Source organism: Salvelinus fontinalis, chromosome 41 (genome assembly GCF_029448725.1).
Source record: "Salvelinus fontinalis isolate EN_2023a chromosome 41, ASM2944872v1, whole genome shotgun sequence".
NCBI classification, from domain to species: domain Eukaryota; kingdom Metazoa; phylum Chordata; class Actinopteri; order Salmoniformes; family Salmonidae; genus Salvelinus; species Salvelinus fontinalis.
The window spans coordinates 14,655,121-14,681,280 of record NC_074705.1 but is presented as its reverse complement, the minus strand read 5'-3'; the positions used below and the strand labels follow the sequence as shown (position 1 = coordinate 14,681,280).

At 42.9% G+C, this 26,160-nt stretch overlaps 1 protein-coding gene across 1 annotated transcript; it reads right to left on the bottom strand.

Annotated features, from left to right (window-relative positions):
* Positions 1-3,913: 3,913 nt before the first annotated feature.
* Positions 3,914-25,260, bottom strand: LOC129840524 (anosmin-1-like). The gene is made up of 14 exons (XM_055908447.1): positions 24,985-25,260; positions 19,845-19,892; positions 14,462-14,521; positions 13,928-14,150; positions 13,414-13,598; positions 13,112-13,241; positions 12,270-12,481; positions 11,560-11,692; positions 8,254-8,385; positions 7,092-7,180; positions 6,776-6,947; positions 6,304-6,524; positions 5,722-5,863; positions 3,914-4,841 (listed from the first exon to the last, which is right to left on the bottom strand). The coding sequence occupies exons 1-14, from the start codon at positions 25,180-25,182 to the stop codon at positions 4,750-4,752; spliced, it is 2,037 nt and encodes a 678-aa protein (XP_055764422.1). The 5' UTR covers positions 25,183-25,260; the 3' UTR covers positions 3,914-4,749.
* Between the last annotated feature and the right edge of the window lie 900 nt (positions 25,261-26,160).

Below are 26,160 nucleotides of genomic sequence, written 5' to 3'. Positions count from 1 at the left end.
GGATTTTGATTAGTTATAGGCAAATGATTACACAGGCCAAAACCGGATGCTGATTTCCTTTTCACTATAATCTAGTAGAGGTCATTTCCTTTATGCCCCATTGTACACACAGCCTAAATTATAGGCACCATTATAGGCACCATTTACAGGAGAATAATACAAGTAGCATATAGGATCCAACCCTATCACAGAGTGAATAAATGTAGAGCGTTTCTAGACTTTAAGAAAAAAATATTAAGTGACAGTTTCATCAGTACGTGCTTAAAGAAAGTCATATCACAAAGATCACAGATGACAGTGCCCACCAAGTCTATGACAATAGAGAATTAATTGTAAGCACCAGTGTATTAAAGTGTGTCAAGAAAAGAGCCCCAATTAGGGGTTAGTGAACTCCGGTAAAAAAGGTCTGGTTTAGATTAGAAACTATTGCCCTGTGTTCCCGTTCATAGGGGCATGAGAGAATCGTCACTGGTAGAATTGAGTTGACACTTTATTGGCCCAAACACCCACAGACCCACAGGGTTTAGGTTACTCATGGACAGTAATTAGTATTTTTAATTTTTTTGCATTGACGCATTGTGTCTCGTAACTGTCCAAGAATATGATCCAAAGTGTTAGGAAATATTTGTTCCCATAAATACAAAGGAGGATGTCTCTCCTCATACCTCTGGCACTTTAGTCAGACTGCCAGACTGTGTAAAAACTTTATGATGGGGCCGGCAACGGAGTTCCCATTGACTAAGCACCACAGAGACCAATCAGGAGAGAATACATACAAGTCAAGGGTGCCAATTGAAAGTCAAGGGGTGTGTCTGTGCCTTTTGGATTACTCTCTCTTTACAGAGAACCCCTGTTGTTCAAGTCAAGAGCTACCCTTCCCCTTTCAGTCTGCTCTGCACATGTCTGAAAGTGACTGAGCCAAGAGAGTTTTTCACAGTATGTCATAAAAAATTATTACACTTATGAATGCATGTAAAATGCTAATATGTATTATATCCAGTACAATGGAATAACTATAGTCCACTGACTATTTAAGGGTAGTCAGTGGACATTCTGAACCTTGTTTGCGGTCAGTAGGTCACATGACCAAGGAGCTGTTGAAATTAGAAACATTGAACATTCATGTAAAATTGTGTGAGATTAAAATGCGCAAACTAAAGGGTGTGCAATATATAAGGGTAGTCAGTGGATATTCTGAAGTTTGTTTGAGTCCAGTAGGTCACATGACCAAGGAGCTATTGAAATTGTAAAGTTTGAAAAATTCATGTAAAATCATGTGAAATGAAAATGGACAAACTAAAGGGTGTGCAATGTGTAAGCCCGCTGAGTGTACATCCTGAACCTTGTTTGAAGTCGGTAGGTCACATGACCAAGGAACTATTGAAATTTGAACGTTTGAATTTTTTTTGTAAAAACGTGTGAGATGAAAATTGACAAACTAAAGGGTGTGCACTGTGTAGGGCCACTGAGTGTACATTCTGAACCTTGTTTGAAGTCAGGTTATATGACCAAAGAGCTATTGCAATTCAAAAATGTAAATAAATAATTTAAAATAGTGCGAGATGTAATTCAACAAAAAAGCGTGTGCAATGTGTGTCTATGCCATCGGGTTAACTACAACCAGTTTTGAAAGTTTTAGGAGTACTGGTTAAAGTGCTATTGAAATTTGATGTGGCACTATGTTGACGGTCCCTACCTGCTGTTTGGTGGACGTAAGGAAAACTACAGGTGAATATCCATCGAATATCCAACCTGAATCTGTCTTTACCTCGGTATTATTCATTTAATCTTTAGCCTAATTCAAGTTTACTTTCATATGATGGCTATTGTATCATTAATTGCGCATTAAAGGCGTTTCCACCACCATTTGTCGTATAATACATTTTACCCGAAACAAAAACATCTACCGAGTACCTAACCCGGATTCGGGAGCACCCCCCACCCCCCCCACACTGATTAGCATCGCTAGCATAGCGTCACAATTAAATAGTAGCATCTAAATATCATTAAATCACAAGTCCAAGACACCCAATGAAAGACACAGATCTTGTGAATTAAGCCACCATTTCAGATTTTTAAAATGTTTTACAGGGAAGACACAATATGTAAATCTATTAGCTAAACACGTTAGCAAAAGACACCATTTTTTTACTCCAACAGTTTTTTCCTGCGTCAGTAGCTATCACTAATTCGACTAAATGAAAATATATATAGCCACTAACCAAGAAACAAATTCATAAGATGACAGTCTGATAACATATTTATGGTATAGCATAGTTTTTTTTTTTTAAATGTGCATTTTTCAGGTATAAATCACAGTTCTACATTGCAGCTGCAATCTGATATAGTGCTGATGCAGCCAGAACAATTACAGAGACCAACGTCATATAACTAATTACTTGTCTTAAAACATTTCAGAAAAAATACACAGCGTACAGATATTGAAAGCCCAACATCTGGTGAATCCAAACAATATTTCAGATTTATTAAATGTTTTATAGCGAAAACAAAATGTAGCGCTAAATTAGCATAGCCACGCCAGCCAGAACCAGCTGGGCGCGCCCGACCAGTTCACATGCACGACAGATATATGAAATAACATCGTAAATTGGGTCTTACTATTGCTGATCTTTCATCAGAATGTTGATAAAGGTGTCCTTAGTCCTGATGAGTCGTTCAATCCATTCACAATGGCAACTTTCCCTCTTCATTTAGCATAGGTACTGGTCGACTAGCACGGTTCTGTCCAAAGTTAAAAAACTCACAGAACGGAACACGGCAAAACTCCCGAAAAAATTCAAATAATCTGATTAAACTATATTGAAAAAACATACATTAAGATGATATGGTCACATGTATCAAACAAACTTCGAGACGGAGATAGTTTTCATCCGTAACGGCAGCATAACAAAAGATAATTGCACCTCTAAAACGCGCGTTTCAGAGAACCGTAAGTTGTCGGTCACGCTAAAGAAATAGGTCTTATTTCACGTCAGTACAAGATAAACAAAAAATTTCTCCTCTGACGTCTTCTTGACACCCAGAGGAAGACGAATGAAGTGTGTTTCGGGTCATAGGTGGCGTGACCATATATAGGCAGAGCGTTGAAGCGAGCATACACATCTTGCAATCTTCTTCTTGCTCAGGGAAAGTGCTGTCAAATGACTTATGTTTCACTCAGAGACAAAATTGAAACGGTTTTAGAAACCATAGCTTGTAAATAAATAATTTAAAATAGTGCGAGATGTAATTCAACAAAAAAGTGTGTGCAATGTGTGTCTATGCCATCGGGTTAACTACAACCAGTTTTGAAAGTTTTAGGAGTACTGGTTAAAGTGCTATTGAAATTTGATGTGGCACTATGTTGACGGTCCCTACCTGCTGTTTGGTGGACGTAAGGAAAACTACAGGTGAATATCCATCGAATATCCAACCTGAATCTGTCTTTACCTCGGTATTATTCATTTAATCTTTAGCCTAATTCAAGTTTACTTTCATATGATGGCTATTGTATCATTAATTGCGCATTAAAGGCGTTTCCACCACCATTTGTCGTATAATACATTTTACCCGAAACAAAAACATCCCACCATGTCGAACGAACAAATTATCTGTCGGCATTTATACAATTTTACCGAAAATACCTGCATCCATCACAGCTGTCATAATTTTCTTTAAAAAGTTAGACTTTACTCGCATTAAATCTGTGGATGGAAAAGTGTTTCAGACAGCAAAATAAATCAGCATTAACATATCAGTAAGGATGGCTTCGACGCTTGAACCAACAACTCCCTCATAAGATAAAAATAAAAAGGTAAAGGACCCCAAAGATGTAAAATAGAGAGGGATAGAGAGAGAGAGACCACAGCAGAGTCATATTCAGATGCATGTGCACACATAGTTAGACAGGCAGAAACACTGAGACCCAGTTGGAAGGGTTGATTGGGAACAAGTGTGAAGCCATGCACCATGGGTATAGAACACTGACAGACTGTGTTGCCTGGTGGTGTGTGTGTTTGTGTTTCCACACGTCCCCAGCTAACCTTTTGTTTGCACACCAACAAATATATAATGTCAATAGAAACACAATGATCGTCCATTTTCTCTGGTTTATAACTATGGAGTTTTGAACCATACAATATAAAATATGCACAGACACAATGCTTTTTGACATGGAATGTACTTTTACTTAAAACATCTCTATACAGGGTATGTCAGTTTACAAAAGGGTGAACTAGAAAGAACATAAACAGTCAAAAGTAACACAAAGACAACTGTGTACAGTAATACATACAAATAAACCATTGTAGACATAAATAAATTATAGACAAACTGTATGTACACCATTTACAGTACAAGAGTTGGGGCACAAAAGGACATCTTCAGCCTATTCAAATGTCAAATAAAAAATGTATTAATTAACAGTGACAAGTCGTTGTCTATTTGTTGGAGAGAGGGAGGTTGTAATACAAACCATTTCATGCCAGAAACACTAGGATTTTACATGCAAAGCCAAGGTCTCTAAGGAATCTTAATCTACTGTATAACGACTCATATCCACATGCAACATTCAGAAGCATTTCCTTATTGAAGGGTTGGGTGAACTGTTTATTGGTGGGCTACTTGTTAGCAATTTCTTTCATTGGTAGGGTGTACATACAACAGTAGAGGCATGACTAAGTAGTGTCTGAAAGAGGACCCTTCTCCCTTCTGTTGGTGGCTGTTCTCCAGTGTCCTGAGTCTGGGAGGTTAGTTCTGTGCAGTCTGGTCAGCTCTGGTCAGCTGATCTCTCAGTGCCTCTATGTTGGGCTGGTGCTGGTGATGATTCCTGAGTCTAGGTCCTGAGATAGGCCAAACAAGTCAACGATATGGTCAGAGTTAGGGTTGCAAAGCTACCGGTCATTTACGAAAGTTACTAGATTCTTCAGTAATAATGGCAATTAACAGATAATCTATGGAAACTATAGTGATTTATACTTGAATAACCAAAACATATATTTATTCATATATAAAGTATACATTTATTATATCTGTGTCCATATTGTCCATGAGTTTCTAGTGGATAGACCATATGGTTCAAGAGAAAATAGCGTAATTAAGGAAAAAAGCATCTAATCAACAATGGCATTATTTTCAATGAATTCTGCAACTCCTCCAACTGTTGTATTTTTTCACAACTACAACCATTTTGTACCCAAAACATTTACAGCAAAAACATATTGATCTAGTCAAATAAATACCTGAGTAAAAAACATAAAGGATAGTTCATGCGGAAATCCTCATATTAAACACATTTACTAAGTTGGTTTATATTTAGAATAAAGTTTATAGCTTTGACATTCATTTATTTATTTTTAAATCATCTTATTGGATTTTTTGTAATATATTTTACATGAGACCACACAGAGGGGCCAGAGATAGTCGGCAGTACCCCAAAAGGCCACTAGATGTCATCTGGTAAAATTCCATACATTCCTTGAAAGTTACAAAATTATGGCAGTTTACTGGTAGACTTCGAAAGTTTCCAGTAATATACTCTCCCTTTGCAACCCTAGTCAGACTGCAACATCACCCATTTTTTACATTACATTTTCTAACACCTCTCAAACTGGCCATGTTTAACAGAACATCAGTTATCATTGGTTATGCATGTGCGTATTCTCATTGTAAATCTCTTTTAGCATTTGGAAAAGAGCAAGATAATACAATCAATGATCTTACTGTGCTGCAGGACTGGTGAGGTGGTGGGAGTGCAAAAAGTCTTGGTGGTGGCAGGACCCTCTCCTCCTGCTCCAATCACCTGGATCTCCAGCCTGTAGAGGGTGGCTAGCTGCAGACCTGACACTACCAGGACAGTACGCTCCTGAGAGAAGAGGGAAGACAGCAATACAGGGGCTCATTAACTGTGAAAAGGGGGAGCTGGTTGGCTTTTTCCTATATGGATGTTTTGGTCAGCAGTACAGGGGCTTTGGTCACCTTACTCTATTACACATCCCCCCCCTTTGCCGTGAAACTACTTATTTAAACCTCAACAAATCATGGGAACTTGTGAAAATGGATTACTTGGACATTTGTTGGTTATTTATGGGAATTTTGATTTCCTGAGACAAATGGTCAGATTTGTTGCATAAAGGTGGGCTAATTCATTTAGTTGATATGGGATTCCAGTTATAGTGGCACCCCACTGGGGAGACGCTGGTTGAATGGACGTTGTTTCCACGTCATTTCAACGTGGAAAAGAGGCTGAAATGACGTCTGTGCCCAGTGGGACAGCACTATTTGGGTTTATACTGATGGACTTACTGGTGGTAGTATCTGGGACTGTGAGATTAGGCTGTTGGGAAGGTTGTTATGGCGACTGGCTGAGGTCACTTCCGCCCATGTGACCTGGAACCCGTGGAGCTCTCGGGGTGGGAGTGGCGCAGACACCTCCCATGTAAACACAGCTGTGACGTTACCCTTGTGGGCCATGAAGGAGGCGGTCAGGTTCTCTGCCTTGTACAGCACCGTCGGAGGAGAAGTTCCTATGGGACAAACATACAGAGTGTTTGAGGGGACCAGTTTGAGCAAAGTAATGCTCAGAATTGCAAATCTTCATCACATAATGACTAGTTATTTAGGATGCAAGGTGATATGTAGATCAGTGATTCAGTCCGACTTCAATGTAGTTGATCTCAAACATAAAGGGGTACACCAATGGACATGTGAATTGAAGGGTCACTAGGTCAATGACAAAGTGACCAAAGTGGTCTTTGTGTGGTCAGTGGTGTCTCACCTTCCTGGCCGGGACAGGCTATGTGTTTGGGGCTCTTGGCCCTGATGCTGGCACAGGAGGGGGTAAAGAAGAAGGTGGTTTCTGCCTGGGCACGTCCCTTAGTACCCAGTGGCTGGAGGTTCACTCTGTACTTACAGGAGAAGAGCAGGCCGGGGAGGCTGGCAAAGCCCTCCTGTAAGAGGTTAAAGACAGCGGACACAAATATGATGAGAGCAGCCTATACTGTAACTCCAATAGAGATATATACCCTTTGTCGTAGTTTCACCATAACTTGTTTCACCATAAACCGGTTGTATGGCTGAATGAAACTGGTTACCTGTGTGATGATCTTGTCCGCTCCTTTGGTCTGGTTGTGTCCACAGTACTCTGGTACCCACTGGACACGATACCGAACTACAGTGGGATCTGAGAGAAATTGAAAGTAGTATCAATCAATAATCATTCATTATCAATCAACTGCCGATTTGTCGCATAACACAGGTGACAAAGCACACATTGTCCTTTCAAAATAAGAGTCAATAGTTCACTTATAAAGCTCAACTTGTTCAAACAGAACAGATTATTTGATGCAAAATGTAAGAGAAGCCATTCCTCAGTTGGCTCTTTGTGTAGCCCAGTGTGTGTGCTCTGGGTAGCCCAGTATGTGTGTTCTGGGTAGCCCAGTGTGTGTGTTCTGGGTAGCCCAGTGTGTGTGTTCTGGGTAGCCCAGTGTGTGTGCTCTGGGTAGCCCAGTGTGTGTGTTCTGGGTAGCCCAGTGTGTGTGTGTTCTGGGTAGCCCGGTGAGTGTGCTCTGGGTAGCCCGGTGAGTGTGCTCTGGGTAGCCCGGTGAGTGTGCTCTGGGTAGCCCAGTGAGTGTGCTCTGGGTAGCCCAGTGAGTGTGCTCTGGGTAGCCCAGTGTGTGTGCTCTGGGTAGCCCAGTGTGTGTGCTCTGGGTAGCCCAGTGTGTGTGCTCTGGTTAGCCCGGTGTGTGTGTTCTGGGTTGCCCGGTGTGTGTGCTCTGGGTAGCCCAGTGTGTGTGCGTTCTGGGTAGCCCAGTGAGTGTGTTCTGGGTAGCCCAGTGAGTGTGTTCTGGGTAGCCCAGTGAGTCAGCGATGCTAGCTTACTGTGCTCATGTTCCTGCATGAACAGGATTCAGGATGTACTTCTGTGCATCTTATCAGCTTGTAAGAAAGCAGCCTTTTGTTTCATCCTTTTGATTGTTTAATTACCCACAAGCAGCCTGTACATTTACGATAAACTCTCTGTTTACATCACGATAGGAAAGGTGGTGGTTAGAGGATTATTTGCTCAGCAGCACTGCTGTTCTTATCAAAGGCCAAATCATATGTGTGTGTGTGTGTGTGTGTGTGTGTGTGTGTGTGTGTGTGTGTGTGTGTGTGTGTGTGTGTGTGTGTGTGCGTGTGCGTGTGTGTGTGTGCGTGCCTATGCGTGCGTTCATTCATGCGTGTGTGGCTGTGTCTAGGTTTCTCCTTGCATACCTGTGCTCTTCTGCCAGTAGACCCGGACCTGCAGCTGGCCATCCTGGTAGAAGGGGGTGCCCACATCCAACACATCAGGGATAGGGCCCTCGGAGACGGGGACCAGGCGGGCGCCAGACCTCTGTTCCTCCCCTGATCGTGGAACAATGAAAATGGGAACAAAGTGATGTTAGATCAGATGCAAACATACACTACATGCCAAAACACTATAGCTTTCCCTTTTTACCCTCATTTTGACAGGGAGTCATGCTGAGACCAAGGTCTCTGTCAACGATCAGCCCTGTATACACATCAATATTCACATTCACATAGACACAAAATGCAAAACACATTCATAGGAAACACACACACTCTTCAGTAAAAAGATCCTCAATTAGCCTTTTCCGTCAATCCAGAAACCCAGAAAATTTTAAGCGGGGACATGATCAATGAGGGCACCATCCAATGTACATACACAATACAGTATATACAAAAGTATGTGGACACCCCATTCAAATGAGTGGATTCGGCTATTTCAGCCCCACCCGTTGCTGACAGATGTATAAAATCGAGCACACAGCCATGCAATTTCCATAGACAAACATTGGCAGTAGAATGGCATTACTGAAGAGCTCAGTGACTTTCAACGTGGCACCATCATAAGATGCCACCTTTTCAATAAGTCAGTTTGTCAAATTTCTGCCCAAACTGTAAGTGCTGTTATTGTGAAGTGGAAACGTCTAGGAGCAACAACGGCTCAGCCGCGAAGTGGTAGGTTCACACAAGCTGATAGAACGGAACCACCGAGTGCTGAAGCGTGTAAAAACCGCCTGTCCTTGGTTGCAACACTGACTACCGAGTTCCAAACTGCTTCTGGAAGCAACGTCAGCACAAGAACTGTTAGGCTGGAGCTCCATGAAATGGGTTTCCATGGCCGAGCAGCCACACACAAGACATTTTCTCAGGCAGAGGACCTGAAATCACATGACAGAATAGACAGGCTGTGTTCTGACTGATGTTTGACTGTTGTTTTATGTCACATTAAATCATATTGCTTATATGAAATCTTAATAAAAAATAGGCTTATTTTTGTTTGTTTTTTCCTCTGAAGACATGATCATGTCTAAAATCAGATTACAATTCAATTATTATATTTTTTTAAGATCAACATGCACAATGCCAAGCGTCGGCTGGAGTGGTGTAAAGTTCACCGCCATTGGACCCAGGAGCATTGGAAATGCGTTCTCTGGAGTGATAAATCACGCTTCACCATCTGGCAGACGAACTTGGGGTTTGGTGAATGCCAGGAGAATGCTACCTGCCCCAATGCATAGTGCCAACTGTAAAGTTTGGTGGACGAGGAATAATGGTCTGTGACTGTTTATCATGGTTCGGGCTAGGCCCCTCAGTTCCAGTGAATGGAAATCTTAATGCTACAGCATACAATGACATTCTAGATGATTATGTGTGTCCAACTTTATGGCAACGGTTTGGGGAAGACCCTTTCCTGTTTCAGCATGATAATGCCCCCGTGCACAAAGCGAGGTCCATACAGAAATGGTTTGTCAAGATTGGTGTGAAAGAACTTGACTGGCCTGCACAGAGCCTTGACCTCAACTCCATCGAACACCTTTGGGATGAATTGGAACGCCGACTGCGACATCCGTGCCCGACCTCACTAATGCTCTTGCGGTTGAATGGAAGCAAGTCCCTCCAGCAATGTTCCAACATCTAGTGGAAAGCCTTCCCAAAAGAGTGTTATATCAGCAAAAGTTGGACCAACAATTTATTTCTCAACTGTGGCAGTCATGAAGTTCTGTCAGCCGGTGATTGTCAAGCAAATAACTGCTGGTCTCACAGTAATTGACCGTTAATTAACATAAACACATTTAGCAAATTCTGGTTTCCACGCATAGTCTACAAGCCACTGATTCAGACCTTTGGAACATCTACATTTTAAAATGTCTAATAAATCTATTTAATATAGCCTACACCATCACAATAAATCCATTATTTATTTTAGACAGGTCTAAAGAAACATGATATTAAGGACAAGTAGTCTATTTCAGAAGAACAGAATAGCATACTCTGAGTTGTCCTGATGTTAGGCCCTGATCTGGCTATGTTATATGGCTGTGGGCTATACTAGTTCATTTAGCAGACAGGATTTGTTTAGAATTCAGTGGCATTATTTAATAGTATAAAGAATAATAGTATGAAGAATTCCCTGGCGGCATCCCCTTTGTGTGGCCGTAATGCCCCCTAAATAAATCCAGGCCTTTTGCTGCCATGACCCCAAATGTGATTATGCATGTAATGCTTTTACTATAAAGGTGCCATTTTATGGTGAAAATGATCTTCCCCAAACCTGAAACTCACGCCCTGCTTATGGATGCCAGTTAGGCTCGACACCCCTTGTAAAGCAGATTAAGGTGCTTCATTTTAAGAAGTTATTTGGCCACTTTAGTTGTAATACAAACCTTATCAAAACAGGCCTATGGGTTATGTGTGCGACTATGATTAGAAAAAGTCGCAAAAAAAGGCATTGTTTCTTATGCTGGGCATCATTCACAAGTGATAATATAGAATTCACAAGTGATAGGCTAATATTGTCACCCATCAGACTATTCTTAATTTAATCTTGTCTTTGCATATTCTAAATAATATATGTGTGAAATTTGTTTTTATTTAAAATGGACCATTATCATGCACCTGTCTCGAAACATGGGCAGTGGAACAAATACATGCCATCTATGCACTTAAACAGCAAATGGAGGACGCTTTTCCCGTGGTTCATTTTCACGCCAGCCAGGAAGGCTATACCCCTGTTGTAAAGATAAACAATGTGCTTAATATTAGGAAAGTTGAAAAATAAATATAGTAGGCCTAGCTTTAGAAAGCTGATGGGATCCTCCTCTTTTTAATAGAGGCCATCACTCTGTTTTCTCACGCAATTGCATAGCCTATAGAAATGTTGCGCAATATGAGCACATTGGCTCTCATGACGTATTTGATTAGATTCTCGATTACAATTGCATTGATGCTGAGTACCAGGCAGTTTGCAATTTTGGTAGGCTAATAATGACCATCAGCAGCATCAGAGCTTGGAGAAGCCTAATTACCGTAATAAACGGTATTTGACTGCAGTCATGACTCGTGACTGGTCATGTAGTATATCACTCTTCCAACCTCAATATACTGGGTAAATATTTAATAGAGTTGCAAAATTCTGTAAACCCTCCAACTGGGATTTCTGGAAAAACCAGGTAACTTTGAGAATGTTCCCAGAATTTGGGAGCTGATAAGCATCGACTGTTGTTGACGTACTGTGTCGTGTGTTGAAGTGCAGGGTGGCTTTGGGACTTTTCAGTGGGGTCTGTCCCCAGTAAGACACGGCCTGTAGCTCCACACTGTAACTCCTGTTAGCTCGCAGACTCTCCAGCTCCACATAGCTCTGCCCCTGGATACACACACACAGGACAGAAGGGTTATAGGGTCAGGAAGACCGTGCTGTGTCCTCTGCATCCACACAACAAAAAGGTACAAAGTAGGTCCAATAACCACAGCAATAAATTGCCGGGAAATTTTCATTTTCCAAAACAGACACGAGCTAATGCAGATTTAATAGCATCAATTTGCGATTCATTTGCCAAACGTGACAACTATACAATTGCTTGGTTTGGTGTGTAAGCACTAAGCACCATGCGATTGGAGGATTTATGCCATCACAGCCACACACACTGCCATTGTTTATCCTTCCATTACATTTGTTGTGGCTTGAGGAAAGAAAGAACAGGCTTCCACTCTACATTGTCCCAGGGAATGTCCCATGTTAATGAGTGTCTACATGTCAGGGTAGAAAAAGGGTTCCAAAATGGTTCTTCTATGGGGACAGCCGAAGAACCATTTAAGTTTCTAGAAATAGTATGACTAGACCGCCAAAGCCCCTCGGGCCACGTCATTCCATTTCTATTGGTATGACTGACCTACCACATGGGCCCAACATGTCAAGGTAGGGGCCTTACTCTACGACTTACCCCATTGACCATCTTCCTCCTCTTGGTCTTAGGTGGTGCTGTGGCCCCAGTGCTGCCTGTGGCCCAGCTCCAGGACACCTTGTAGTGGTGTACAGGGACATCCAGGTCTGAGGGGATGGACCAGCGCAGCCGGACCGACACCGCCCTGCCGCTGGGGCCAAAGGTCACGTTGGACACCCTCAGCTCAGATGGGGCAGGGGGGCCGGAGGGGTCTGGGGACGACATCAGGAGTCATTGGTCTGAAGTAGACATCAGTAGTGTTTCTGGTGTTTCTAGGTCAAACCGTTTTGTTATAGTTCAGTCTTCTGTGATGTATATAAAGTGTAATATTGGGATGCAAACTCAAAATGTAACACATTTCAACTCTATATCTGACATGGTACAGTTGTCTTCTTTTTTTAAAGCCCATAACCATGTGTGTGAGGTGTATACTTCTGTTTCAAAGTAGATTTGTACCAAAAATCAGTCTGTGTGACCCTGATTTAACCCACTGCAGTAAAAAGGTCAATCAATCATGGAGGCATTCTCGCTGACAAATGCAGCACAGCTAACCCACACCGCACATTACAGCTGCCAAATACATTACGCTTTAGTAACTGTCTATGAAAGCTATTTTGACTGGAAGGTATTACAGCTCTAGGGGGCTTAAGCACAATACAGCACTTCAGAAATGGCCAAAAGCCAATGTAATTAGTCTGTATTCATCTTCATTACAGTCAGTGCAATATCACCCCAGGTTGTTTAAGCCAGCCTCACACACACACACACACACACACACACACACACACACACACACACACACACATATACAAGCAGACACACAAACAAACACACACGCACACCTTTCTTGGTGTGGATGTGGCGACTGGGAGTGGTGAACCCTCTGGTCCCATGGACGTTCACTGCTGCCACTCTGAACTGGTACCACCGTCCTGCCCGGATATCAGCCAGCCGCGCTTTCTCCTCCGTGGTCTAGAGAGAGCGAGAGAGGGAGAGAGAGAGAGAGAGAGAGAGTTGTTTAACTTCATGAACAATCAATACATTGCCACACATTGAACTCTAAGTAGATTACATTCATTTGTCCCCTTATAATCAACTAAATCCAGTATTAATAACTAAGCATCCCCAAAAAAGGCTGACTAACCTGTGCTACCACCTCCCACTGTGTAGCAGCGTCCTCACTGGGTTGTATCCCGTAGTTCCACCTCCTCTGGACCACGTAGATGACCGGCTCGGCCGACACGTTGAATCGGGAGGACCAGCTCACCTCAATCTGGCCAGACCTCAGCTCCTCAAAACTCAGCTCCTTCCTGGGCTTCAGAGGGGCTCCTGGAAGGGTGAAGTGGGTCGGTTCAAGATCATGTGATCATTTGATTTTAGTCATTTAGCAGACGTTCTTATCCAGAGCAATTAGGGTTAAGTGCCTTGCTCAAGGGCACATCGGCAGATTTTTTACATAGTTAGCTCAGGGAATCGAACCTTCTACTGACATCAGTGAATTATCTAAGCGAAAGTTAGTTTTTTTATTTCATCTTTGAATTGACCCACAAATTGGTTGCAGATAATATATTGGTTGTAACCAACCAACAAAAAATGTACATACTGAAGTTTCCTGTCTATTTTACTGAACATACTGTGTGTACTGGAGGTTGCTGTACCTTTGTTAAGGTTCTTGGGAGGTTGGCAGGTGTGCCCACAGCCGTTGGAACAGCACTTCGTCTGGGCATTGCACTCTCTGTCCTCCTTGCATCCCTCCACACACGCCGCCGCAAATCCGCTGGCCTTCTCAGGGGCAGGGCAGTCACCCTGCTTCACTGCCACCACCGAGCGCAGGAACTCACAACTCGTCACACACTCCCAGTGCTTCTTGGGAATTGAGCGCTGGGGTGGAGGATTGGGGGACAGACAGACAGACAGAGAAAGCACAGATGCTTTACTACTAAAATATCATGCAGAAAAACTGTGCAGACACTGTAAGAAGAAGATCAGTTTCTGATTACTTACCGAGTAAGGAAATTGAAGAAGCACTGAGGTAACATTTGCCTGTGTCGGATTACTTTTGCCAAGAAAATGTCTATGGAGGAGAATCTGAACTGAACTCTACTAATTTAGCCTCTCAACATGAAGCCTCTCCTCAGGGTGTTCCTCCCCCCTAACTTAACGAAGTGGTAGGCTATCAAAAGTCATCATACCTCACAAAACTCCCGACACTGGCTCTTCAGGTCCCAGGAGGCCTTGCAGGGTTCCAGGCACTTTGAAGGTGAGAGAAACAGAGATGGAGGTGAGGGTTTGTTACACCTTCCATGCCACCACAGGAGATATCTGAAGCAGCTTAATAAATTAAAAACGTGCCACCACGGTATAAAAAAAATACTTGAATACTTCTTCTGCCCTCAAGCTCCCGCAATATAACAGCAAAAAGTGTTACCACAAACTTTAGCAGCTTGAGGTTTATTGGGAGGAATCTTTGTATGCATCTGACATCTGTGGCCTTGTCGGTGTTCCTGACTCTCTTGAGGAAAGAATAGCTAAAGAACTTGACAGTCGGTTGCTGGACCCACATTTAATTTGGGGAACATCAGTTTAAGGGAAATAAATAGGATGTTTGAAAATCAAAGAACACCACTCTTCCACAGTGTGTTTGTTATTAACTATGTGCTTCCTGTAGCAGCTTGTAGATCTGTACTGCTGTCCTTGTCCCCTGAGAGACACTCTTCCTGCATGAGTAACTCAGGCTAGACTGCCCAGGGGAATATTCCCATTTCCAATTTCATGCTGCAATGAAACACCGTGGTTGGTAGCCATGGAGGAAGGCAGTGGGGAATGTTGCATCACAATGTATAGTAAGGCTGGTGGCTCTAGGGGTAATTTGAAAGTTACCATATTACAGTAACAACATCCATTTGATATCCAGGTTTAACTATGCTGAACAAAAATATAAACGCAACATGCAACAATTTCAATAATTTTACTGAGTTACATTTCATATAAGGCAATCAGTCAATTTAAATAAATAAATTAGGCCCTAATCTATAGATTTCACATGACTGAGCAGGGGCGCAGCCATGGGTGGGCCTGGTAGGGCATAGGCCCACCCACTTGGGAGCCAAGCCTAGCCAATCAGAACAAGTTTTTTCCCACAAAAAGGGCTTTAGTACAGACAGAAATACTCCTCAGTTTCATCAGCTGTCCGAGGGGTGAAGAAGCCGGATGTGGAGGTCCTGGGCTGGCGTTGTTACACGTGGTCTGTGGTTGTGAGGCCGCTTGGACGTACCGGCAAATTTTCTAAAAAGACGTTGGGGGCGGCTTATGGTAGAGAAATGAACATTCAATTATCTGGAAACAGCTCTGGTGGACATTCCTGCAGCCAGCATGCCAATTGCACACCCCCTAAAAACTTGAGACATCTGTGGCAATGTATTGTGTGACAAAACTGCACATTTTAGAGTGGCCTTTCATTGTCCACAGCACAAGGTGTACCTTTGTAATTATCATGCTGTTTAATCAGCTTCTTGATATACCACACCTGTCAGGTGGATGGACTGTCTTGGCAATCTCTGGGATCTTTTTCAGCTCATGAAACATGGAACCAACACTTTACATGTTGCGTTTATATTTGTGTTCAGTGTATAAACTCGGTATGCTTATGGTTATTATTTCTTACTTACTTATGCCTTGACACAAGTATAACAGCATGTCCAATACACTCCTACAACCTTCTAGAGAAAACCTCAACCATGTAATGCGTTGTTGAAGGTTTTCAAGGCGTGAAGATTGGAGTTATCCTGGGGCAACGTTTTGGTCGGAATGAGAGTGGGAAACACATTTATCTTCAGTTGCTGTGAAAACATGAGAAAGTGTGTGTGTGTGTGTGTGTGTGTGTGTGTGTGTGTGTGTGTGTGTGTGTGTGTGTGTGTGTGTGTGTGTGTGTGTGTGTGTGTGTGTGTGTGTGTGTGTGTGTGTGTGAGCGTGTGTGTGTGTGTGTGAGCGTGTGTGTGTGTGTGTGAGCGTGTGTGTGTGTGAGTAAGTGTGTGAGGGGTGGAATGGGGTGGAGAGTGTTGGTAGTTGTCGGAAACTCTGAATAATGTGAAGGAAGGAGGCACACGTTGAAATGCAGCTGAGGTGCCCACTTTATGGAGGGGGAAATGCGGAGACCCTGCCGAGCTCGCCCCAGGCTCCACTGCTACTTGTATGGAAGGAACATCCTGAAACTGCTAAAGCCTGACGCTGTACCCTTTCCCATTCAGTAACACATGCTCATACATTGCTCATACATTCAACTAGCTCTCTCTTACCCCTCTACTCTCCTGTAGTGCCCTGTCCTCGCTTTATCTCTCCTACAGTCCCTTTATACTACAGTGTACTGCACGTCTAAAGCTCTCCCATTGTGTCTAGATCCTCGGCTCCCCGCCATCGCCTAGTGCCATGCCGTACTATGAGTGTCCCTGTCCTGTCATTTCTTATCTCCCTTCTCTGGTCTCCAACTTGAGATTCTTCCTCTAATCCCAACTGACGCTCAGGCTCTCTCGTCTCCTCGTTCCTTTTGTGCCTCTCGGCTACGCTTCGTTTTCCGCCCCATTTCAAACTCAAACCAAGCATTCCTTTCCACCAGCGACCGACCGCAAATAAAGCAGAGTTCTCGGACTCTGATAGAATGTCTAGGAATTTACACAACACCGAAGGACTCTCTTCCACTGATGGCAAAAGACAAAGGAGTATTGCCCCTTGACGGCAGAAGTTTGATAGACATTCGGAAGTCAATAATGCTTACTCTTAATTTTGAACACAGGAAAACCTGCTCTGTTTTACAAAGGAACCAGGGAAAACAGGAAAAGCACCAGCAGGGTGCACATGGCTATTTCACTATGCAGTAGGACAAGAGTGAACCGTTTCCTCTCTGAACGACAGTAGATAATGGCCTCAGTGACTTCTGACCGTGCATAACGCTGCTGTTCTGTTTGGGTGGTGTAGACTGAGCCTGCTTCCCAAATGGTACCCTGTTCTCTATATAGTGCACTCCCTTTGACCAGCGCCATATGGGCCCTGGTCAAAATAAATGCACTAAATAGGGAAAAGGGTGCCATTTGGGATGCGCCCTGGCTGTACTGTAGCACACAACAGTGTTTGATACCGTGCCCAGATGACACCCTCCCTGGAGAAAAAAGACCCTGCCTTTTGTCTCTCCCTTCCTGTTTCTACAAATTGAACAGGCTTTGGGGGGGTTCCAGAGTCTTTCACAAGAGGACGAGCCTGTGCCAGCTCTCTGTAGTGCTAACACTGTTCATTATTTCACATGGTCATGTCTGTGGTGTAGGGAAGAAGATGTGGTGTGTTAGAAATGGCACCCTATTGCATGCATAGGGCTCTGGTCAAAAGTAGTGCACTATATATGGAATAGGGTGCCATTTCAGCCTTGTTTTTAGTCCTTAGGGCCACATCATCCCAACTGCTAGACCAGTAAGTGTTAGTTGGTACACTAATGACTCCCAAGTGCTGCCTAAACGCCAATCTGAAGGAGCCTTGGCTTGTCGCGAGGTGATAAAAAAATAATGACTTCAACTAAGCATTCATATCTGCAGAGCTGAGAGGCTGACAGACTGCCCGGTGTAATGGCATGGCAATTATGACCGTCCACGGCTCTCCTAAATGAGGCACTGAAGCGATCCTGTCGCCCCCCGCTAAGCCTTTAAATGAAGATGTGACCGGACTCTATTGTGCCAGGCTATGGTAATCATCTATAGTAGCCTTAATTGACTGCCTGCCTCGACGAGATAGTGACAGACAGATGAACAGTCACTCATCGTTACCAGGGAGGTCCATAGAGACAACGTGATGCTGAGTGTGCATGGGCAAAGTACAGGATGATCTGACTATTGTGACCAAACATGATCATAGCTCTACTGGATGTAATCACTGAGGGCTTTAAAAAAAGAAATGGCAGCACTGTTGTTGTCTCCGATAAGTTGTGGGTGGACTTTCAGTGTAGCCGTAAGCACTGCTGCAAGCAATCACCAAATGCAGACATGCGATGGCTCACGCAGCGAAACAAATCATCGCCTGTAATCAAACACTGCGAAACATGAGGGTCTGACTTCCAATTTTGTGGTCGAGCTGGAACTACAGATTACATAGGAGGCAGTGGCATTTCAGGAAGACCTTAAAATCAGACTGAAATCCTTGAGCAGCCAATCAAATCTAATGTTGAGTTCGAGTGATATACTGAACCATTGGTGATACATAACTGAACTGAAAGCAAAGCAAGATTACTTCTAAAGTGAGACCGCGGAGACATTAAGATCTCCTTAGTGAGAATAAATTGATTCTTCATCTCCACTTCAGAGCCTCTAATTTGGCAATTAGCTGCCGTGTAATGAACATTCCACGAGGAAGAGGATTCTAATTGGCTGTGTTCTTTCTTAACGAGAATAGAATATCATTATTACTTTCTTAACGAGAATAAAATAGCATCGCTCTTCAAGAAAACAAGGAGAGCGCTGAAATGTATAATTTTATTATATGCTCAGTTTCACCATTAAAAAACAGAGCAAAAAAACAGCACATTGGTTTGGACCTGGTGTGGAGGATGCCATCACGCTACAGGGATTGACCTGGTTTAAAGTTTGAGTGAAAACTCTCTCTGGAGTTCTGGAGAAATCTGCTGAGCACTTGGTTAAATGTTTTCATGGACCCACCAAGAGAGGTCAGCGGCGGGCGAACTGCGTTTCTGCAGTGAGCCTACCCTGGGTTGAGTCTGTCTGTCACAGACAGAGACGTGTGTTGTTGTGCTTCTCTACCATACGGTGACACAAACACACAACTAACCAGAGTATTAGACTGTAGTAAACCAAGCAACAAAACAATCACAAAGACAACTCGAAACTAATAAGGAATGTGGCTTCAGAGTAAATAGCTGCGAGTGTGAACGTGTTATCGAAAAAAACATTATTCAATTTAACAAAAACATGTGAGATAATATTGTTCATAATGGCATTTGCCTGCTATTTGCGTTATGAGATATGACAACTGTGCAACCATTCTATTGTCGTATACTACAGTATACTGAAGCCTGTGGAATAAGCACAAAGGCAACATGTCAGCTTCACTTCTGTACACTGTGGGGCTAGTATACTGAAGGGCTGTTAGAGAACGTTACTGTCCTCATTACCAAAAATGAGTGGACCTCTTTACCCAAAGACAATTATGACTTCCAGAGAGGGATATGCAGACATGTGTTTGATGAAAATACAAAGTGGAGAGACTTAACAGCCAAGCATTACAGCCAAGCATCCATCTAAAGCACCTGTCGCTATACTTTAAAATCATATATTTTGTAGGCTCTATGATCTACAGGGGAACAGTACATAGCTAGCTGCAGTATATTGGCTGACAGTGATGTATGGTATTGCATGGTACATAGAGTAGTGTGTAAGAACCACTATGACAATGATTTATCATGCTATTTGTTCAGCTGCTGATTTTCCCTGAGAGCTTTTCCTCTCTGAAAATAGATCATTCAAGTTTTGTGCGATTTCCGTCATGTTAGGTATAGTATGCATGTAAACATCAGTACGTTACCTTGGCACACTGTCTATGATTTTGACACCAGCCCAGGGCTCCATTGTTCTGAAAGGAGAGACGAAAGTAGAGGACAGTCAGTAGTATATTTACCAGGGAGAGCAGAGAGTAGAGGACAGTCAGAAGTATAATTACTAGGGAGAGAAGTAGGTAGAGGACAGTCAGAAGTATAATTACTAGGGAGAGCAGAGTAGAGGACAGTCAGTAGTGTAATTACTAGGGAGAATAGAGAGTAGAGGACAGTCAGTAGTGTAATTACTAGGGAGAGTAGAGAACAGTCAGTAGTATAATTACTAGAGAGAGCAGAGAGTAGAGGACAGTCAGTAGTGTAATTACTAGAGAGAGCAGAGAGTAGACGACAGTCAGAAGTATAATTACTAGGGAGAGAAGAGAGTAGAGGACAGTCAGTAGTATATTTACTAGGGAGAGCAGAGAGTAGACGACAGTCAGAAGTATAATTACTAGGGAGAGAAGAGAGTAGACGACAGTCAGAAGTGTAATTACTATGGAGAGTAGAGAACAGTCAGTAGTGTAATTACTAGGGAGAGAAGAGAGTAGAGAACAGTCAGTAGTATAATTACTAGAGAGAGCAGAGAGTAGACGACAGTCAGAAGTATAATTACTAGGGAGAGAAGAGAGTAGAGGACAGTCAGTAGTATAATTACTAGAGAGAGCAGAGAGTAGAGGACAGTCAGTAGTATAATTACTAGAGAGAGCAGAGAGTAGAGGACAGTCAGTAGTGTAATTACTAGGGAGAGAAGAGAGTAGAGAACAGTCAGTAGTATAATTACTAGAGAGAGCAGAGAGTAGACAACAGTCAGAAGTGTAATTACTAGGGAGAGTAGAGGACAGTCAGTAGTATAATTACTTGGGAGAGAAGAGAGTAGAAGACAGTCAGTAGTATAATTACTAGGGAGAGAAGAGGACAGTCAGTATTATATTTACTAGGGAGAGAAGAGAGTAGAGAACAGTCAGTAGTATATTTACTAGGGAGAGCAGAGAGTAGAGAACAGTCAGTAGTATAATTACTAGGGAGAGCAGAGAGTAGAGGACAGTCAGAAGTATAATTACTAGAGAGAGCAGAGTAGAGAACAGTCAGTAGTATATTTACTAGGGAGAGCAGAGAGTAGAGGACAGTCAGTAGTATAATTACTAGGGAGAGCAGAGTAGAGAACAGTCAGTAGTATATTTACTAGGGAGAGCAGAGGACAGTCAGTAGTATAATTACTAGGGAGAGAAGAGAGTAGAGAACAGTCAGTAGTATAATTACTAGGGAGAGCAGAGTAGAGAACAGTCAGTAGTATATTTACTAGGGAGAGCAGAGTAGAGAACAGTCAGTAGTATATTTACTAGGGAGAGCAGAGAGTAGAGGACAGTCAGTAGTGTAATTACTAGGGAGAACAGAGATTAGAGGACAGTCAGTAGTGTAATTACTAGGGAGAATAGAGAGTAGAGGACAGTCAGTAGTATAATTACTAGGAAGAAAAGAGAGTAGAAGACAATCAGTAGTATAATTACTAGGGAGAGAAGAGAGTAGAGAACAGTCAGTAGTATAATTACTAGGGAGAGCAGAGAGTAGAGAACAGTCAGTAGTATAATTACTAGGGAGAGAAGAGAGTAGAGGACAGTCAGAAGTGTAATTACTAGGGAGAGAAGAGAGTAGAGGACAGTCAGTAGTAAACTTGGCAAAAAAAGAAATGTCCTCAGTGTCAACTGCGTTTATTTTCATCAAACTTCGCATGTGTAAATATTTGTATGAACATAAGATTCAACAACTGAGACATAAACTGAACATTTTCCACAGACATGTGACTAACAGAAATGGAATAATATGTCCCTGAACAAAGGGGGGGGGTCAGAATTAAAAGTAACAGTCAGTATCTGGTGTGGCCACCAGCTGCATTAAGTACTGCAGTGCATCTCCTCCTCTTGGACTGCACCAGATTTGCCAGTTCTTGCTGTGAGATGTTACCCCACTCTTCCACCAAGGCACCTGCAAGTTCCCGGACATTTCTGGGAGAAATGGCCCTAGCCCTCACCCTCCGATCCAACAGGTCCCAGACGTGCTCAATGGGATTGAGATCCGGGCTCTTCACTGGCCATGGCAGAACACTGACATTCCTGTCTTACAGGAAATCACGCACATAACGAGCAGTATGACTGGTGGCATTGTCATGCTGGAGAGTCATGTCAGGATGAGCCTACAGGAAGGGTACCACATGAGGGAGGAGGATGTCTTCCCTGTAAAGCACAGTGTTGACATTGCCTGCAATGACAACAAGCTCAGTACGATGATGCTGTGACACACCACCCCAGACCATGACGGACCCTCCACCTTCAAATCGATCCTGCTCCAGAGTATAGGCCTTGGTGTAACGCTCATTCCTTCGACGATAAACGCGAATCCGACCATCACTCCTGGTGAGACAAAACTGCGACTCGTCAGTGAAGAACACTTTTTGCCAGTCCTGTCTGGTCCAGCGACTGTGGGTTTGTGCCCATAGGCGACGTTGTTGCTGGTGATGTCTGGTGAGGACCTGCCTTACAACAGGCCTACAAGCCCTCAGTCCAGCCTCTCTCAGCCTATTGCGGACAGTCTGAGCACTGATGGAGGGATTGTGCGTTCCTTGTGCCATCCTGTACCTGTTCCGCAGGTGTGATGTTCGGATGTACCGATCCTGTGCAAGTGTTGTTACACGTTGTCTGCCTCTGCGAGTACGATCAGCTGTCCGTCTTGTCTCCCTGTAGCGCTGTCTTAGGCGTCTCACAGTACGGACATTGCAATTTATTGCCCTGGCCACATCTGCAGTCCTTATGCCTCCTTGCAGCATGCCTAAGGCACGTTCACGCAGATGTGTACAGTACAGGCAAGGCTAAAGACAGATAGTCATCTAACCTCTCTGTCATTATCAGGTCAATGAATGTCTGCATCCCAAATGGCACCATATTTCCATTATAGTGCACTACTTTTGAACAGGGCCTATAGGGCTGTGGTCAAAAGTAGTGCACTATGAAGGGAATAGGGTACCATTTGGGACCCATCCAATTCATCATACCCATGTTATGAAGGCTACTATGGCAGCCCAAGGGACATGAAAGTCAGAACAGATAAAGGTGAAATAAAACACATTTTAAAAAGATGAGGGCATTTTGTTATGTCACTGACTAAATGAGTGGAGCACAATATGACCTCTGACGCAAATCAGAACTAGTCTCACAAGTCAGACAATTGTTTCCGAAATATTACACATGAAAGACTGGAAATCAAGGGTAAGGCTACACCCTAAATAGCACCCTATTCCTTATATAGTGCACTACTTTTCACCAGAGCCCTGTGGGCCCTGGTAAAAAGTAGTGCACTACATAGGGAATGTGTGTCATTTGGGATGCAAACCTAAGTTTGAACCACCTCAAAGCAGACTCTAATGGTCCTGTCCAACAACTATAATCCAGATTGATGGTGGCATTAACATGATTTGGATTCACTGACTGACGTAAATTATGTCATGTTACAAAGTCTCAGAAAGGGACTTTTCAATATGGAAAGCTTACGATAGATTCAACAATCTGTACCAAGATGTATTTCCATGGCTGCTTCCAGCACATTGCCAACAGAGACCTTTCAACCAATATGCTTCATTTTAGTCACGTTCACCTGTCCATTACTTTGTGTCGAATTGATGAAAAAGTATAGCTGAAGCGTACTGTAGCTAAACCCAAGTCTGGCAATAAGAATTAGCCATTTTATAGGCTGACATGACATAGTATCCTATCCACTCCTACAATGGGTAGACTTGATCTACGATCTATGACAGAAATTCCATCAGAGGGAATAGATGGGCTGCCCTTGCAATCTAACATTGACCCTGCTACATGATCCGTGGGAAGTAGTGATGAAACAGGTCAAAGGTCATATCCTGACCCTTAGAGAGGTCCCACGTGCTTAACAGTGTGGCTAATGATGTGATGTCAGTGCAGTTCCCGTCCTATGATAATAAACCATAGCTAATAGCCATGTGTCTCACTAGTTCCCCATTCCATATTCCCTATGGAGCAATTCATTCAGTAAACTATATAGGCCTACTATATGGGAGTATACTAGTGGGTATTCTCACAGGACCATCCTTCTGAATCCTCAGGCTGAATAGTGAGTAACTGGGCATGTTCACTGCTAAGGCTTAGTTATCTCCATGCACTGTATGTTTTATGTGATTTATTTCACCTTGATTTAACCAGGTAGGCCAGTTGAGAACAAGTTCTCATTTACAACTGCCACCTGGCCAAGATAAAGCAAAGCAGTGCGACACAAACAACAACACAGAGTTACACATGGGATAAACAAACATACAGTCAATAACACAGTAGGAAAAAAATCTATATACAGTGTGTGCACTTGAGGTAAGATTAGGGAGGTAAGGCAATGAATAGGCCGTAGTGGCGAAGTAATTACAATTGAGCAATTAAACACTGGAGTGATAGATGTGCAGAAGATGAACGAGCAAGTAGAGATACTGGGGTGCAAAGGAGCAAAACAAGAAATAACAATATGGGGATGAGGTAGTTGGATGGGCTATTTACAGATGTCATCTGTAAATCAAAGGAGAACATGAACTTGATCATGTGACCTGGGTGGCTCAGTCACAGTGTCATAGGCTTGGGAATGGAGGGGTAGTGAAGGGCTTGATATGGACGTCATTTGGATAACATGCTTCTCTCTCTCGCTCTCCATCAGCCAGTAGGTTGCTCCACTTCTCAATGCAGAATCAGATTTAAAAATGGGACATGGTAAAGAGAACTTTCTAATGAGGAGTACAGTGTATAGACAGTTTCCTCTGTCAGAACATGATACTGAACTGTCTCCATATATTGTGTCTAGTTTGCTTGCAAACTTACCAACTCTAAAGCAGTTATTGTGAGGCCAAAATCAAAACTTCAGTTACCGGTTAATAATCAACTAAATAAATAAATAAAAATAAAATCTATTTCAAGCACATTCTTGTTCATTAATTAATTTGCGCATAAAAAGCAAAGGGATTATTATATGATGCAGTAGAGCCAAATCGGATTGCCTGCGTTTGATCCAACTTTGACTTTATTCCATGAAGACAGCAGCATGCTCGCCCGCTTGTTTTGGCCTTACCTCCACCTGAGATTGTTTGGAAAGCGTCGCTATGCGAGTGCTGTGCAAGCTGAGGCACCTAGACGCACATCTCCCTCGGTAGACGTCGTTCATCGACTGGGTCTCGTCTTTCCTCTTCGTCTTCGCGTTGACACTCAAGAACAAGATACTCCACCAACAAAGACTCGCAAATACACCTCGGCCTTTAAATAATGACATTGTCTAGGCCTTTTCTCCTGCGTGTTTCCCCTCGTAGCGACGGGACGAGTTTGTGACAGTTTGTGGATGCAGCCCGGGAAACTGATGAAACTTCTATGTCGAAGGGAGGAGCCAGGATCTGAGCTCAGCCTGCCATTGGAAGACATCAATGATCTCAGGCATGATGTGTGTGATGAGTTTGGACTGTTGCCATCTAATTGTTTAATTGCTGACATATTTTAAGTTATGAGTGGCAAATAGCCTCCAAAATTACAATCTAAGTGTAAGGGCTAATATACCTCACGTGATAAAACCAGGTCGAGTAATATCTTTAATGATAATGTCCTGCTCCAAATGAGGAAGGCATTTTGATAAAGGGTAATAACACATGAACAAAAAATCGACAGAATCCACCCCTCAGCGCTCCTGTTCACCTGCCACTCACTACACCTGTTTATGGTCTTTCCCAATTTTCTGGGGACAAAAAATCCCATAGAACTGCAACAATCACTTCATAATCTCTTAAATGTTATCCTTGACTGTACTGAAAAACAAATTTTCTACATATTCATTGTGTCTTATTTGGGATTCATCCCTTCGTTTTCATTCATTCATTCATTAAGTAATTCATCCATTCGTCCATTCATTCATTCATTCATTGAAACTTCCCTGACTAACAATAGTTAGTATAGTGTAGTAGTTCTCTAGTATAATCAGTTTGTTGCCTCATGGAAACCTATCTGGGGGGCGGGAAGTTACACAGCTTCCAGGGAACCCCATCATTTTCACCGGTAGCAGAAAACAACATTTTAATGGGCAAAACTATAAAAACTAACCACTACCATATCTCACAAAGTATCTCTCCACGTTTTGGCACCGTTTTCTTGCCCACGGAAAGGAGAGAATATGACGTGTTGGAAATATTGAGGAAATCCTCCCGTAGTTGGTATTTTTTGGTCATGCTCATTGAAAAATAGTCTCTGCTTGGAGCATTAGCCT

Bases quoted from the DNA above. Each gene is read 5' to 3' on its own strand.
- LOC129840524 (XM_055908447.1), bottom strand. From the start codon at position 25,182: ATGTCATTATTTAAAGGCCGAGGTGTATTTGCGAGTCTTTGTTGGTGG. The intron at 14,151-14,461 runs GTATGATGACTT...CCTCCACCCCAG, and splicing joins AGTGTCGGGAGTTTTGTGAG to CGCTCAATTCCCAAGAAGCA. The intron at 13,242-13,413 runs GTTAGTCAGCCT...CGCTCTCTCTAG, and splicing joins AGTGGGAGGTGGTAGCACAG to ACCACGGAGGAGAAAGCGCG.